General features: G+C 43.8%; 1 protein-coding gene across 1 annotated transcript; it reads left to right on the forward strand.

Annotated features, from left to right (window-relative positions):
- Positions 1 to 626: 626 nt before the first annotated feature.
- Positions 627 to 16,108, forward strand: LOC311128659 (serine/threonine-protein phosphatase 2A 55 kDa regulatory subunit B alpha isoform-like). The gene is made up of 10 exons (XM_084160856.1): positions 627 to 901; positions 2,934 to 3,011; positions 4,802 to 4,899; positions 5,077 to 5,242; positions 5,349 to 5,461; positions 5,784 to 5,961; positions 6,073 to 6,237; positions 10,282 to 10,451; positions 12,953 to 13,044; positions 13,147 to 16,108. The coding sequence occupies exons 1-10, from the start codon at positions 895 to 897 to the stop codon at positions 13,424 to 13,426; spliced, it is 1,347 nt and encodes a 448-aa protein (XP_084016982.1). The 5' UTR covers positions 627 to 894; the 3' UTR covers positions 13,427 to 16,108.
- The last annotated feature ends 879 nt before the right edge of the window (positions 16,109 to 16,987 follow it).

Consider the following 16,987-nt stretch of genomic DNA (forward strand, 5'->3'; position numbering starts at 1 on the left):
ATTGCTTCTTTAATCAGCACAACAGTTTTCAGCTGGGCTAACATAATTGCAAAAGGGTTTTCTAATGATCAATTAGCCTTTTAAAATGATAAACTTGGATTAGCAAACACAACGTGCCATTGGAACACAGGACTGATGGTTGCTGATAATGGGCCTCTGTATGCCTATGTAGATATTCCATTAAAAATCAGCCATTTCCAGCTACAATAGCCATTTACAACATGAACAATGTCTACACTGTATTTCTGATCAATTTGATGTTATTTTAATGGACAAAAAAATTGCTTTTCTTTCGAAAACAAGGACATTTTTAAGTGACCCCAAACGTTTGAACGGTAGTGTGCATATATAGTGTACATATATAATAATCACTTTGAATGTGATTTTGCCTGACCTCAATTCAACCTATCAGAAAATCGGGCTTGCCCATCTTGGTAAGGGGCCGGCCGTTGCCCACTGATCAGCCAAAGGCTCATTATAGATTAGAATAACTGAGAAATTGGGGCAATGACTACGGGTAAGGGTAGGGACGTCCCAATGATCCCGAATAGCATTGACAATAATAAGATCTGTGCGTCCCATCCGTGGGTGTGTCCCTTTTGGATATACGCCGACCATTTCCACTCAAGAAGAGGCGGGTTATGATGATGTCATGTAGGATGCGGTAGCGCCATTTTGAACTGTCTGTGGATGGTGGGTGTTGGAAGGACTTGTCGGGGAAAGTGTGCGAGTGAGTGAACAAGCCGGAGAGGGAGGGAAGAGAGTCCGAGCCAAGCAGAAGGGCTGCCCGGAACGTCTCGGTCCCACGATCTAGCTCCTTCATTTGAGAGACCGCTTGCACGAGTCCGTACCCGGACAAACACGCCCGGCAATCGAGCGCGAATCCCTCTAGCCATGGCAGGTAAATGGAAATAGTAACGTTAGCTAACTAGCTGCTAGTAAATCTACCGGCGGTAATAACATTAGCTAGCAACCTTAGCAAGCAACTAGCAAGCTAGCTAGTTATATACAATTCTGTATTTAGAATTATGTAAGTCTAGCTAATTGCTCAAGCTAGCTAACTAACTAAATCATGTGTCACTGGGCCTCACCAATCATCCTCGCTGGGGACGTCCAACTTTACAGGCTAACGTTAGCTATATGTGGCTAAGTTATAGCTAGCCCCACGTTCCTCTCAATCACATCATATGCATCGCTGTCATTTCATGTTAACTGTTAGTATGAAGCTGTAACGTTAGCTACCTAACTATGCCAAACGCTATACTTTCCTTTCAGTGAGTTAGCCAGCCAAGTAGTATTTCTGGTAGTACTACTGGTAGCCAAGTTGGCTAGCTAAGTTGTTAAATTATCCCTAATGTGGCACTGTCGCGCTAGCATGACCTGCGAGTTGAGCGGGAGTCTTGATGTGAAAGATGGTGGGTGGGTGGATGATGATGACTGGCTTCTTCCGAACGCCACCTTGCACCTGTAACGTTACGATGTCCACCTTTTAATGCCACACCACCACCATAATCGATTTAGCCATGAGTCATAGTTCTATTGCTGGATGTGGGCTTTGATGTAATATTTATGTATGCTTGAACATGAAGATCACCGTGCCATTTCCCTCGGGCTGGGATTGCATTCCTAGGTGGGCCAATAATGACTTGGCTGAAATCATTGCTAGCTATCTATGACTCAGTTTATGCATGAGATTCAGTGTCTGTCGAAAGTATACAGCGCTCTAAATATAGACCTGACTACTTTCCAGCATCTATTGTAGGCCTTTGTTCTCTAATGATGGGATAAGGTATTACTTGTTGACAGAGGGCTCCATGGTGCTTGTATCACTATTTTTGTAGAGGCAGATGACAACCTAATTTAGCATACTAACCACACTTACAATTGTGATCACTTGTAGTCAGCCAAGTTACATGCTAGATGTATGTATTTTATTAATGGGACGTTTAGGCTTCAGCCTCTGCATTAACAACCTTCTAGTCATACCTGCTCCTCCTGCATTTATCACACACCCAACCCAGACATGTTTTTATCAACAAATCTAACCAGTTCCATTGTGCAATAACGGAAATTATTACATGTGGAAATGTACAACTCAACCTGTTTCATTGTGCAATTACTGTTATTATTATCGAGAACCTGTCGGGACACTATACCTGTAATAACCCAGTCAGAGACAGATTTTGATATTGACCATTTTGAGATGGACTAGCGCTAGTTGATCTGTTTCAATGGCTATTTACAAATCTCTGTGGGAAATGTATATTCCTTATCCATTATAAAATATAATACTGTAGTAGTATTTCCCCTGCCTTGACCTAGTGTATGATGTTGTTTGAACTTTGATGTTAACAGCTGTTGAGGGCGGCAGGTAGCCTAGAGGTTACAGCGTTGGGCCAGTAACCGACAAGGTGAAAAAGCTGTCAATGTGCCCTTGAGCAAGGCACTTAACCCTAATTGCTCCAGTGTTGCTGCTGTTAATGGCAGACCCTGGCCTTGACCCCACTCTCTGAGGGTTTCTCTGGGGGATTTGGGATATGCAAAAAACACATTTCCAATAGGACAAATATAAGCACCCAAATAATAATTATTTATTATCTTGAGCTATGCTTCAGTGCCTGAGGCTTCTCTCTTAACAAGTGTATTATCAAGAGGCTCTGGAAGTACAGTCATAGGTCTCCAGGGACTCCTGAGGACATTGTCTTTCATTTTGACTGTGTTGCCAGTCCATGTAGTATCAGATGTTATTAATGAGCTTAATGCACAAGATGGGACCAAGACGGGTCATGTTGTGTCTGTCTATACACATAATTTCTCACGCCAATGGTCAGGTCACAGGCTTCCCCCTCACTTCTAAACTCCTTTTTCTGTCAGATTTGTAACATAACCAGTCATGCAATATCTCGATCAGTAACTGTCATTCTGCTATTCAGGAGCTGGAGGTGGGAGCAATGACGTGCAGTGGTGCTTCTCACAGGTGAAGGGGGCCATTGATGACGACGTTGCCGAAGGTAAGAGCTCTTCACAGGTCATAGACATTGGTACAGTGGCAGAATCATCATGCTTCCTAGTAGTTGTTCATATTTCACAATAAATTATGTTGTGCTGGATAAATCGTACTCAATGCGACACGCTCTTCCAGTTATCTTGCATTCCCCGGCGGTCACCCATGACTCCTCATCTCCCTAAATGTTACACTGCTAGCCTCCCAGACAGTCCAATGCTATGTAAGAGTGACTGCAAAGTCGATTTCTGACACACAATGGCTTGCTTGCTGCTTTCTCTTGTTGACTTTTGTCCTGTGGCCTCACACTCATGCTGACACAGTCTGTGTGAACATCCAGTATGGTGCACTGTACGCTAGGGCTGGAAATTGCCAGGGACCTTACGATACGATATCACGATACTTAGGTGCCGATACGATATGTATTGTGATTCTCACGATTCTATATATATTGCGATTCGATACTGTGATTTCTATTGCGATTCGATGTTCCAAACATATTGCTCACCATATGTCTGCTGCAGAGGGACAAGAGAGAGCCTTGAGAAAATTAGTTTTGATCAGTCATGGAAATGTGCAGAGAACAAATTGGCTCCCTATTTCAAAAGAAGATGGAGAAAAAGCTATGAAGGAAAAGTACTGGAGTTTTGGTTCAGGCACAGCCAAGTAGCGCAAAAATAATATTATGACATTGTCGATACGATATACTGTCAAAAATAATAACCCGATATAGATGCCCCCCCCCATCACTACTGAATGCCATGTTCCCAAGCAATCTATCCTCTCCTGCAGATCCTAGATCAGTCTAAAGATACACAGAAGGAGAACTGAGTCACCATGTGCTCTGCTCCTGATTATAGGTCAATCTCTTAAGGATTTAGGAAGTGTGTGTCACTGCGTAGGCTGATACTGGGCATATCAATGTATAGCAGGGATCAACAACTAGATTAGCCGCAGGGCTGTTTTCTTTTTTTTCTTGACTGAATGGTCAAGACCACAAATTGACCGCAAGAAGCCCAAACAGATATATTTGACTAAAACATAATCATTTCAAACCTTAAGTTTTTATATGATCACATATATCTCTATTAGGTGTGGGAATAGTTTGGAACAGATTTCCAATTAAAATCATTGGAGCTGATTTGCTGGTGTTTTTATAGTCTACGTTCAACAACAAAAAAACAAAATTCTCAAATGTGGGGGGCCAAATAAAATCACTGGTGGCGTTATCGCAATACTTGGGTGTCTATGTATTCTGATTTGATATTCCAAACATTGCTCACCATGTCTACTGCAGAGGAACCAGAGTGCCATGAGAAAACAAGTTTTGGTCAGTTATGGAAATAAAAGTGCTGAAAACATGTTGTTGGGGGGTCAGGGCATTGACAACGTGGCGTGTCCATGCCCTCCTTACACATGATACACACACTCAGTCTATGGCCTCCTGCTGCAACCTTTCTCAGCATTGTCTTTCTGCTCGAATGGGCAACAGTGTGTGTCAGCCTCTGTCTAAAAAGCCTCCATACTGTTGTTGGGGGAATGTGCTGGTGCATGTAGGAACTTGGTTACTGATCATTGTGTGTCTGCTTTGGATGTAATCACATTCTAAGACTCCAGCTCTTGGATAGAAGATAGACCTCTAAACAAATCCAGTGCTAGTAATGTTCATATGCTAATTGCAGTCTCATGGATACAACCACCTGCAATTCCTCTCTGAATACCTTTTGTGTTGGGTAGAAAGAAATAACTAACTAATTTGATTTTCTTGAATGATCTATATACCTGTTTTGTGTTCAGCCGACATCATATCTACTGTGGAGTTCAACCACTCAGGGGAGCTGCTAGCCACAGGAGACAAGGGTGGCAGGGTCGTCATCTTTCAGCAGGAAATAGAGGTATGACTGTCTGGAAGTTTGGAGTTTAAATTCCAATTTGCTTTTGAATGGAAAGGAGGTGATTGTGGAAAACGAATAAAGCAAACATTTTCTACCCTTCCTTCTGCTGCCTCCTCCATCCCTTACTCCGTCTCCTTTTTCCCTCTCTTCGTCTTTTCCCTCTCTCTCCCCCAACAGAATAAGAGTCAGCCACAGTGCCGTAGTGAGTACAATGTTTACAGCACTTTCCAGAGCCATGAGCCCGAGTTTGACTACTTGAAGAGTTTAGAGATCGAGGAGAAGATCAACAAAATCCGCTGGCTGCCCCAGAAGAACGCAGCTCAGTTCCTGTTGTCCACTAACGGTCAGTCGGTTTCCAATCTCTGGTGAACTTTTATGCATGCCATCACATCACTGAGCTTTGTTTAGCTGTTAAATGTTTTTATCTAGTCCTGTGTTCTGATTGGCAGACAAAACCATAAAGTTGTGGAAGATCAGTGAACGAGACAAGAGACCAGAGGGCTACAACCTGAAAGAGGAGGATGGACGCTACATAGACCCCAACACTGTCACTGCACTTCGGGTAAGTGCTTAGCTGATTACATGCCAGGGGCTAAAGTTGGGGCCCTGTGTTCTGCCCATCATGTGAGATTTTGCGATTTTTGTTATGTATTTTAAGCTTTCTCTAGAAATGAGAATTGCAACAAAACAAAAAAAATCTGAGGATGGTGCTGGACCAGCTGATGTAAAAAGAAAGGGGGACAGTTTGATAAAATCCATGCATGTCAAATGATTGCTAAAGAAAAACAGGCCCTAGCTATAGTATGGAGAAACACTAGTCACTGTGTGGGTGTAGCCTATACCCTTAGAGCCTCACCCGCTGACTACCCTCTGTACCCTTGCAGGTGCCTGTGTTTAGACCCATGGACCTCATGGTGGAGGCGAGCCCTCGAAGGGTGTTTGCCAACGCCCACACTTATCACATCAACTCCATCTCAATAAACAGTGACCATGAGACATATCTATCCGCAGACGACCTGCGCATCAACCTCTGGCACCAGGAGATCACCGACCGCAGCTTCAGTATCCTTGTCCAGCTGTTAATTATAGGATGGTTGAGGGAAGGGACAAAGGAGGGGGGTGTGTGTGTTTACCCCCAGTGTGCTAGTCCCCCTTGACTCTAGCCCCTCCCAGATATTGTGGATATAAAGCCAGTCAACATGGAGGAGCTGACAGAGGTGATTACAGCAGCAGAGTTCCATCCACACCAGTGCAACACCTTCGTCTACAGCAGCAGCAAGGGCACCATCCGACTCTGTGACATGAGGGCATCAGCGCTATGTGACACGCACTCCAAATGTGAGTACCTAGTGGCCACGGCAACAACCTCTGTATAAGGGGCTTTCACGTTTAACCATTAGAAAATGGCTTGAATGAATTCACATCGCTGCATAGGAGAAATGTGGGAATATTATTTTATTTATTTATTTAACCAGGTAAGCCAGTTGAGAACAAGTTCTCATTTACAACTGCGACCTGGCCAAGATAAAGCAAAGCAGTGCGATAAAAACAACAACAGAGTTACATATGGGGTAAACAAAACATAAAGTCAAAAAATACAACAGAAAAAATATATACAGTGTGTGCGAATGTAGTAAATGGAGGTAGGGCAATAAATAGGCCATAGTGCAAAATAGTTACAATTTCGTATTAACACTGGAATGATAGATGTGCAAAAGATGATGTGCAAATAGAGATACTGGGGTGCAAATTAGCAAAATAAATAACAATATGGGGATGAGGCAGTTGGATGGGCTAATTACAGATGGGCTGTGTACAGGTGCAGTGATCGGTAAGCTGCTCTGACAACTGACGCCTAAAGTTAGTGAGGGAGATAAGAGTCTCCAGCTTCAGAGATTTTTGCAGTTCGTTCCAGTCATGGCAGCAGAGAACTGGAAGGAATGGCGGCCAAAGGAGGTGTTGGCTTTGGGGATGACCAGTGAGATATATAGTGGGGGAAAAAATATTTAGTCAGCCACCAATTGTGCAAGTTCTCCCACTTAAAAAGATGAGAGGCCTGTAATTTTCATCATAGGTACACGTCAACTATGACAGACAAATTGAGGGAAAAAAATCCAGAAAATCACATTGTATGATTTTTTTTTATGAATTTATTTGCAAATTATGGTGGAAAATAAATATTTGGTCACCTACAAACAAGCAAGATTTCTGGCTCTCACAGACCTGTAACTTCATCTTTAAGAGGCTCCTCTGTCCTCCACTCGTTACCTGTATTAATGGCACCTGTTTGAACTTGTTATCAGTATAAAAGACATCTGTCCACAACCTCAAACAGTCACACTCCAAACTCCACTATGGCCAAGACCAAAGAGCTGTCAAAGGACACCAGAAACTAAATTGTAGACCTGCACCAGGCTGGGAAGACTGAATCTGCAATAGGTAAGCAGCTTGGTTTGAAGAAATCAACTATGGGAGCAATTATTAGGAAATGGAATGATCTGTTTGTTAACTTGGCTTTCATAAACTTTCGAAAGGCAGGGCAGGATGCATATAGGTCTGTAACAGTTTGGATCTAGAGTGTCACCCCCTTTGAAGAGGGGGATGACCGTGGCAGCTTTCCAATCTCTGGGGATCTCAGACGTTACGAAAGAGAGGGGGGGGGGGGGGGGGGGGCATGGGCAAGTTGCAGCGGAGGGTGCAGAGCTGGTGGCCGGGGAAGGGGTAGCCAGGTGGAAAGCATGGCCAGCCGTAGCAAAATGCTTGTTGAAATTCTCTATTGTAGATTTATCGGTGGTGACAGTGTTTCCTAGCCTCAGTGCAGTGGGCAGTTGGGAGGAGGTGCTCTTATTCTCCATGGACTTTACAGTGTCCCAAAACTTTTTGGAGTTAGTGCTACAGGATGCACATTTCTGTTTGAAAAAGCTAGCCTTTGCTTTCCTAACTGATTGTGTATATTGGTTCCTGACTTCCCTGAAAAGTTGCATATCGCGGGGGCTGTTCGATGCTAATGCAGTACGCAACAGGATGTTTTTGTGCTGGTCAAGGTGCAGTCAAGTCTGAGGAGAACCAGGGGCTATATCTGTTCTTAGTTCTGATATTTTTTTTGAATGGGGCATGCTTATGTAAGATTGAGAGGAAAGCACTTTTTAAAGAACAACCAGGCATCCTCTACTGACGGAATGAGGTCAATATCCATCCAGGATACTCGGGCCAGGTCAATTAGAAAGGCCTGCTCGCTAAAGTGTTTTAGGGAGCGTTTGACAGTGATGAGGGGTGGTCGTTTGACCGTGGCCCCAGTACGGACGCAGGCAATAAGGCAGTGATCGCTGAGATCCTGGTTGAAGACAGCGGAGGTGTATTTGGAGGGTAAATTTGTCAGGATGATATCTGAGGGTGCCCTTGTTTACGGATTTATGGTTGTACCTGGTAGGTTCGTTGATAATTTGTGTGAGATTGAGGGCATCTAGTTTAGATTGTAGGTTGGCCGGGATGTTAAGCATATCCCAGTTTAGGTCACCAAGCAGTACGAACTCTGAGGATAGATGGGGGGCAATCAGTTCACATATGGTGTCCAGGGCACAGCTCGGGGCTGAGGGGGGTCTGTAGCAAGTGGCAACAGTGAGACTTATTTCTGGAAAGGTGGATTTTTTTGAAGTAGAAGCTCAAACTGTTTGTGCACAGACCTGGATAGTATAATAGAGCTCTGCAGGCTATCTCTACAGTAGATTGCAACCCCACCCTCTTTGGCAGTTCTATCGAGATGGAAAATGTTGTACTTGGGGATGGACATTTCTGAATTTTTGATGGCCTTCCTAAGCCAGGGTTCAGACACTACTAGAACATCAGGGTTGGCGGAGTGTGCTAACGCAGTGAATAACTCAAACTTAGGGAGGAGGCTTCGGATGTTAACGTGCAAGAAACCAGGCTTTTACGGTTACAGAAGTTAACAAATGATAACGCCTGGGGAGTAGGAGTGATACTGGGGGCTACAGGGCCTCGGTTAACCTCTACATCACCAGAGGAACAGAGGAGGAGTAGAATAAGGATACGGCTAAAGGCTTTAAGAACTGGTCTTCTAGTGCGTTGGGTACAGAGAAAAAAAGGGGCAGATTTCCGGGCGTTGTAGAATAGATTCAGTGCATTATGTATAGGGAAGGATATGAGTACAGTGGAGGTGAACCTAAGCGTTGGGTAACGATGAAAGAGAGAGCATCACTGGAGGTACCGATTGAGCCGGTCTCCGCGTGTATGGGGGGGTGGGACAAAGGAGCTATCTAAGGCAGGTTGAGCTGGGCTGGGGGCTCTACAGTGAAATAGTACAATAAGAAATAACCAAAACAGCAATAAGCAAGGCATATTGACATGGGAGAGAGGCATAAAGCAATCACAGGTGTTATTCGAGAGAGCTAAGACAACAGCTGGTAATGGCGACAAAGTTTGGGCTGAGGCTACACATAAACAGGATGCGGTACCGTATAAAGGAACAGTCCAGCAGGCATCAGCTGTATAGCTGAATTATCATAAGGTCCGGTAAACAGCAATAGGAGAGTTCGGAGGTAGTTCGGGGCTGCTACAGCACTGGCGAGAGCCCGGCTTGCGTGTGCTAGCGGGCCCGGGCTAGCAGATGGATCTTCGTGGTCGACGTCGTAACGGGAAGCCGGTAGAAACCAAATCAGACGATTTCGTCGGCAAACCAGTCATGTTGGATCGGCGGGGCTCCGTGTCAACACAAGGAGGTCCCGTCCAGTTGACAGAGAGCCTGGAGATGGGCCTGGCTCGAGGCTAGCTCAAGGCTAACTGGTGCTTGCTAAGGGCAATGGTAATTAACCAATGACAACAGCCATTTGGTTGCAGCTAGCTGGTTGCGATGATCCGGCGCTAGTGTCCAGTGATTCCGGCAGAAAATCCGATATGCTCTGGGTCGATAGCATGCTGTACAGACTAGCCGACAAATTGTCCAGCCTAGAGCTAGAGCTGGCTGGTGGGTAGTGCAGGCCACGGACAATGGTGAAGACGCTAATGGTGGCTAATAGCAAGTATCCATTCGGTTGCAGCTAGACTAGTTCAGCTTAAGGTTCTTGATAAAAGTTATAAAGAAATAATAGAATCCTTTCCACGTTGAGTGAGGCGGGTTGCAGGAAAGTATATTTAGTTAAAGAATGAAAAGTAAAATTGAGAAATATATACAAAATAGACAAAAACTGGCAATTTGCACAAGGACACAGAAAAAAACATAGCCGCACTGCTACGCCATCTTGGAATCATAGGGTATAATATCTTGTTTTCACATTAGGATGGGGGGAAAGGCTAACTAGCACAGCAACATGCACTTTATTATCTCTAATAGCAGTTGGTGAACTAACTTGACCTCTCCCTCTCCAGTGTTCGAGGAGCCGGAGGACCCCAGTAACCGCTCCTTTTTCTCTGAGATAATCTCGTCCATCTCGGACGTCAAGTTCAGCCACAACGGGCGCTACATGATGACCCGGGACTACCTGTCTGTCAAGATTTGGGACCTGAACATGGAGAACAGGGTTGTGGAGACGTACCAGGTGAGACTGGCAGTGGGAGTGTGGGGACTTGAGGTTTGAGAAAGTCAACAGGCTGTTGTTTTAGTGCACTTTTTTATCAGGGACTGGTCACACCTAATTTCTTGCATGTAGTTTCAGATAATGTCCACTAGGGGGACTCTAAGACTATGTTCTTGCCAAACTGCTGCACTTTCACACCCTGAAATGAGAAGCCAAACAATTATTTGGTATTTTATTAGGATCCCCATTAGTTGTTGCAAAAGCAGCAGCTACTCTTCCTGGGGTCCACACAAAACATGAAACATGACATAATACAGAACAGTAATAGACAAGAACAGCTCAAGGACAGAACTACATAAAAAAAAAATTTTAAAGGCACACGTAGCCTACATACAGTTGAAGTCGGAAGTTTACATACACTTAGGTTGGAGTCATTAAAACTCGTTTTTTTTTTCAACAACTCCACTAATTTCTTGTTAACAAATTATTATAGTTTTGGCAAGTCGGTTAGGACATCTACTTTGTGCGTGACACAAGTCATTTTTCCAACAATTGTTTACAGACAGATTATTTCACTTATAATTCACTGTATCACAATTCCATTTGGTCAGAAGTTTACATACACTAAGTTGACTGTGCCTTTAAACAGCTTGGGAAATTCCAGAAAATGATGTCATGGCTTTAGAAGCTTCTGATAGGCTAATTGACATAATTTGAGTCAATTGGAGGTGTACCTGTGGATGTATTTCAAGGCCTACCTTCAAACTCAGTGCCTCTTTGCTTGACATCATGGGAAAATCCAAAGAAATCAGCCAAGACCTCAGGAAAAAAAATGGTTGACCTCCACAAGTCTGGTTCATCCTTGGGAGCGATTTCCAAACGCCTGAAGGTACCACATTCATCTGTACAAACAATAGTACGCAAGTATAAACACTATGGGACCCCGCAGCCGTCATACCGCTCAGGAAGGAGACTTGTTCTGTCTCCTAGAGATGAACGTACTTTGGTGCGAAAAGTGCAAATCAATCCCAGAACAACAGCAAAGGACCTTGTGAAGATGCTGGAGGAAACCGGTACAAAGGCCACTCAGCAAGGAAGAAGCCACTGCTCCAAAACCGCCATAAAAAAGCCAGACTACGGTTTGCATCTGCACATGGGGACAAAGATTGTACTTTTTGGAGAAATTTCCTCTGGTCTGATGAAACAAAAATAGAACTGTTTGGGCATAATGACCATCGTTATGTTTGGAGGAAAAACGGGGACCTTGCAAGCCGAAAAACCCCATCCCAACCGTGAAGCACGGGGGTGGCAGCATCATGCTGTGGGGGTGCTTTGCTGCAGGAGGGACTGGAAGCAACATATCAAGACATCAGTCAGGAAGTTAAAGCTTGGTCGCAAATGGGTCTTCCAAATGGACAATGACCCCAAGCATACATCCAAAGTTGTGGCAAAATGGCTTAAGGACAACAAAGTCAAGGTATTGGAGTGGCCATCACAAAGCCCTGACCTCAATCCTATAGAAAATGTGTGGGCAGAACTGAAAAAGCGTGTGCGAGCAAGGAGGCCTACGCAAACCTGATTCAGTTAAACCAGCTCTGTCAGGAGGAATGGGTCCAAATTCACCTAAGTTATTGTGGGAAGCTTGTGGAAGGCTACCAGAAACGTTTGACCCAAGTTAAACAATTTAAAGGCAATGCTACCAAATACTAATTGAGTGTATGTAAACTTCTGACCCACTAGGAGTGTGATGAAATAAATAAAAGCTGAAATAAATCATTCTCTCTACTATTATTCTGACATTTCAAATTCATAAAATAAAGCAGTGATCCTAACTGACCTAAGACAGGGAATTTTTACTAGGATTAAATGTCAGGAATTGTGAAACTGAGTTTACATGTATTTGGCTAAGGTGTATATAAACTTCAGACTTCAACTGTATCAATACATGCACACAAACTATCTAGGTCAAATAGGGGAGAGGCGTTGTGCCGTGAGGTGTTGCTTTATCTGTTTTTTTAAACCAGGTTTGTTTATTTAAGCAATATGAGTTCCATGCAATAATGGCTCTATATAATACTGTACAGTTTCTTGAATTTGTTCTGGATTTGGGTACTGTGAAAAGACCCCTTAGTGGCATGTCTGGTGGGGTAAGTGTGTGTGTCAGAGCTGTGTGTAAGTTGACTTTGCAAACAATTTGGGATTTTCAGCACATTGTTTCTTATAAAAAGAAGTGATGTAGCCAGTCTCTCCTCAACTCTTAGCCAAGAGAGACTGGCATGCATAGTATTTATATCAGCCCTCTGATTACAATGAAGAGCAAGACGTGCCGCTCTGTTTTGGGCCAGCTGCAGCTTAACTAGGTCTAGTTTTTCTTTGAACTTATGTTGTAAGCAATTTCGATCATCTTACCCTCATTCGGAATATTTGACTCAAAATGACTCATAAATACAGATTTGACCCCTGAACTGAGGTTAGTATGTGGCTCCATGTTGATTACCTCTGACCTGTCTCCCTCATGGCAGGTTCACGAGTACCTCAGGAGTAAGCTGTGCTCGCTCTATGAAAACGACTGCATCTTCGACAAGTTTGAGTGCTGCTGGAACGGAAATGACAGGTTAACATTGCCAAGTTCTCAAATTGTATTCATAAATAAAAATAACAAGCCCTAGGTTCTTAATTTCCTTGTTTTAATCCTCTCCCTCATTTTCCTTCCCAGTGTGGTGATGACGGGCTCGTACAACAACTTCTTCCGGATGTTTGACCGGGGCCAGCGGCGGGACGTGACCCTGGAGGCGTCCCGGGAGGGCAGTAAGCCACGGCAGGTCCTGAAGCCCCGCAAGGTGTGTGCCGGCGGGAAGCGGAAGAAGGACGAGATCAGCGTAGACAGCCTGGACTTCAACAAGAAAATCCTCCACACCGCCTGGCACCCCCAGGACAACATCATTGCCGTGGCAACCACCAACAACCTCTACATATTCCAGGACAAAGTGAACTAGATGTTTTCCGTGAAGGCAGACATCCACTACCTTTAGCCTCTAATTTTTGTCATTGGACAAATAGACTTTGCCATGTTTCCAGGTGTGGAAAACTAAAACCTAATTCTTGCCCACCATCAGCCTCTGTGGCACAGTGACGCGTCGCTCACCTTGATATTGTTTTGGTGGTGATGTGCCAATCTGTGTGCGCCGCCCGCCCAGTATCACCCCGCCCAGCCCCAGGGCAACATGGGTAACGAGTTCCATTTATATGTATGTCTGACAGCCACACTTTTGGGGGGGGGGGGGGGGGGGGAGGAATCAATGGCTAGTAGAAAAACCAAAACACACCAAGAACCATCCCTGCCCCTTCTTCAACCCCTCCTCTCATTGTCTGGTGCCATAGTAAAAAAAAAAAAAAAAAAAAAAAAAAAATAGTCATGTTGTTTTTTTGTTTTTTTTAAACTGCCAATCTGTTCTGTTTTAATTCAATTGCAAGAACTGGTGTTTGTTTCAATTTTTGTTCCTCATACCACATGCTTCTCCAAGAGCCTCCCTCTCTTACATACACACATGTGCGTGCATGCATGCACACACACACACAGATATGCATACACAAACCAATCGGACACACACTTACTTATCAAAGAGCCTAGCTGTCTCAAAGCTGTTGCTGCTGTTGGTGGACTGCTGCACCTCAGAGAAACACTCCAAAACATGTACTGAGAGCATGTTGTATGTAGTGTGACTGATCCTACACTACATGACCAAAAGTATGTGGACACGAACATCTCATTCCAAAATCATGGCCATTAATATGGAGTTGGTCTCCCCCGTTGCTGCTATAACAGCCTCTACTCTTCTGGGAAGGCTTTCCACTAGATGTTGGAACTTGATTCCATTCAGCCACAAGCATTAGTGAGGTCGGGCACTGATGTTGGGTATTAGGCCTGACTCGCAGTCTGTGTTCCAATTCATCCCAAAGGTGTTTGATGGGGTTGAGATCAGGGCTCTGCCGGCCTGTCAAGTTCTTCCCCACCGATCTCGAACAAACCATTTCTGTATGGACCTCGCTTTGTGCACGGGGGCATTGTCATGCTGAAACAGGAAGGGCCTTTCCCAAACTGTTGCCACAAGTTGGAAGCACAGAATCTTCTAGAATGTCATTGTATGCTATAGTGTTAAGATTTCCCTTCACTGGAACTAAGGGCCCTAGCCCAAACTGTGAAAAACAGCCCCAGACCATTATTCCTCCACCACCAAACTTTACAGTTTGCATTATGCATTGGGGCAGGTACCGTTCTCCTGGCATCTGCCAAACCCAGATTCGTCCGTCGGACTGCCAGCTGGTAAAGCGTGATTCATACTCCAGAGAACACGTTTCCACTGCTCCAGAGTCCAATGGCGGCGAGCTTTACACCACTTCAGCCGACGCTTGGCATTGCACATGGTGTTCTTAGGCTTGTGTGCAGCTGCTCGGCCATGGAAACTAATTTTATGAAGCTCCTGACGAACAGTTATTGTGCTGATGTTGCTTCCAGAGTCAGTTTGGAACTCGGAAGTGAGTGTTGCAACCGAGGATACGATTTTTACGCACTTCAGCACTCGGCGGTCCCGTTCTGTTAGCTTGTGTGGCCTGCCACTTCGTGGCTCAGCCGTTGTTGCTGCTAGGTGTTTCCACTTCACAATAACAGCACTTACAGTTGACTGGGGCAGCTCTAGCTGGGCAGAAATTTCACGAACTGACTTGTTGGAAAGGTAGCATCCTGTGACGGTGCCACGTTGAAGGTCACTGAGCTCTTCAGTAAGGCCATTCTACTGCCAATGTTTGTCTATGGAAATTGCATCGCTGTGTGCTTGATTTTTATACACCTGTCAGCAGCGGGTGTGGCTGAAATAGATAAATCCACTCATTTGAAGGGGTGTCCACATACTTTTGTATATTTAGTGTATCTGCACACACTACTAGATACACAACCAGTCTGTCTGTCTCAGTGAGGACTCCTTAAAACTGCTACTACTGCAGTTGTGGGTGGATAAGCAGGCCAAGGCTTGTAAGAGACTTTACTGAGTCTGGGAACCAGGGTGGTGTTGCTGTGTCTTGTCTTGTTGTCAAAGATAGTCTGTTTTTGAAAGAGCCATTCAGAGATGATAATTGTCATATTTATAAATGGAACAAATGTCACATCCGTTTTAGTCGTTTTCTTTTTAAGGTAAAATGAAATCTATTTGTTTTTATTTTATTATCGAGAGTATCCCCTTTTCACGTTGCCCCATACCTCGCTTAGTGATTTTTCTATTGCAGAAAAGCATTACTTCATTATAGGAAAACCTCAGTCATTCCTGTTAGTCTTCCCAAGTGCTATACAGTGTCATACTTGATCTGTGTCATGGTACTCCCAATATTATACAGCAAATTACATATTGAAATGCTAAAGATGGGTGTAGCGTTTTTAAGTGGGCATTTCACGAAGAACTGACATGAAAGTGACAATGTTCAAAAAAGAATCTGAATCGGAGTGAAGTGAAGTGGAACTCCACATTATCATGCTCTAATATCTTGCTCATCAGTTTGTCTACACCCAGTGAAATTTGACTGTTGAAATCATGATGCCTCCAATCATGTTTGACAATAATTACAAATATAATACAGCTGTTGTAAATCTAGTGACAATGACAGGAATAAAGTAAATCCTATTTATATATATATTTTTTTTTACTAATGTGTCATGCCCGTGTCATTACATTTAATAGAGAGCAATAGTAATGGCGTCTTTTTGTAGGCACTAACTGCCAGGGCTTGTCTGCCAAAGCCTATGGGGATTTTTATTTTTTGGATAAACGCCGAGAATAAGGTCTATGGTAAACACAGGCTTGGGAGATCATATGTGTTGTTCTATGAGGATCTTCATCAACTGTCTCTTCTTGTGAATTATGAAGCATTTATGTAATCAAAACAAGCACATAAAGGCTTCATAATAATACCTTTATGAATTCTCGTAGAACATAACATATAAGATCTCCTAAGGCTGTGTTAACCTTTAGACCTTATTTTCAGTGTTTATCCCAAAACCTTATTCTTTCCCTATTCATTTCCCCCATAGGAATGGCTGAACGAACCAGAGGTAACTCATTTCCGGTCTTTAGGATTACAAGCTGGCAAACTCTATGCCACTTCAGATTAGACCATATTCATGCCCTGGTTTAGTCCAATGTTGACATCCCTATGTTGATCACACCCATGTGGAAATAGGAGTGCTGGCTATTTATGCCCCAGGTACATAAAGTTATTGATATTATTTATTTTATAAACAAGTGCCAAACCGTTAAATAGAGAAGTGTGAAGTGAACGTAAGTTTTGAGGGTCTTATTGCACAATACAAAATTATATCCCCATGCATAGGCGTATCCTTTGATCTACTACACACAACTGTGTATGAGTATTGAGGGATGGCATTGGCATCTTGGGGTATGTGCCGATGTGCACGTTCTCAAATGACGATTGTCTTTCACGTCTCGGAAATATACAGATGCCTGTACAGAGTTGTGCAAGTGGAGAACTCCCATGTTATAATTTATTCC

This window comes from Coregonus lavaretus, assembly GCF_964263955.1.
Source record: "Coregonus lavaretus genome assembly, chromosome: 4".
Lineage (NCBI taxonomy): Eukaryota > Metazoa > Chordata > Actinopteri > Salmoniformes > Salmonidae > Coregonus > Coregonus lavaretus.

Coding starts and splice junctions, on each gene's coding strand:
- LOC311128659 (XM_084160856.1), top strand. Junction 6,238..10,281: donor ATGTGACACGCACTCCAAAT/GTGAGTACCTAG, acceptor CTCCCTCTCCAG/TGTTCGAGGAGCCGGAGGAC. Junction 13,045..13,146: donor TGCTGGAACGGAAATGACAG/GTTAACATTGCC, acceptor TTTCCTTCCCAG/TGTGGTGATGACGGGCTCGT.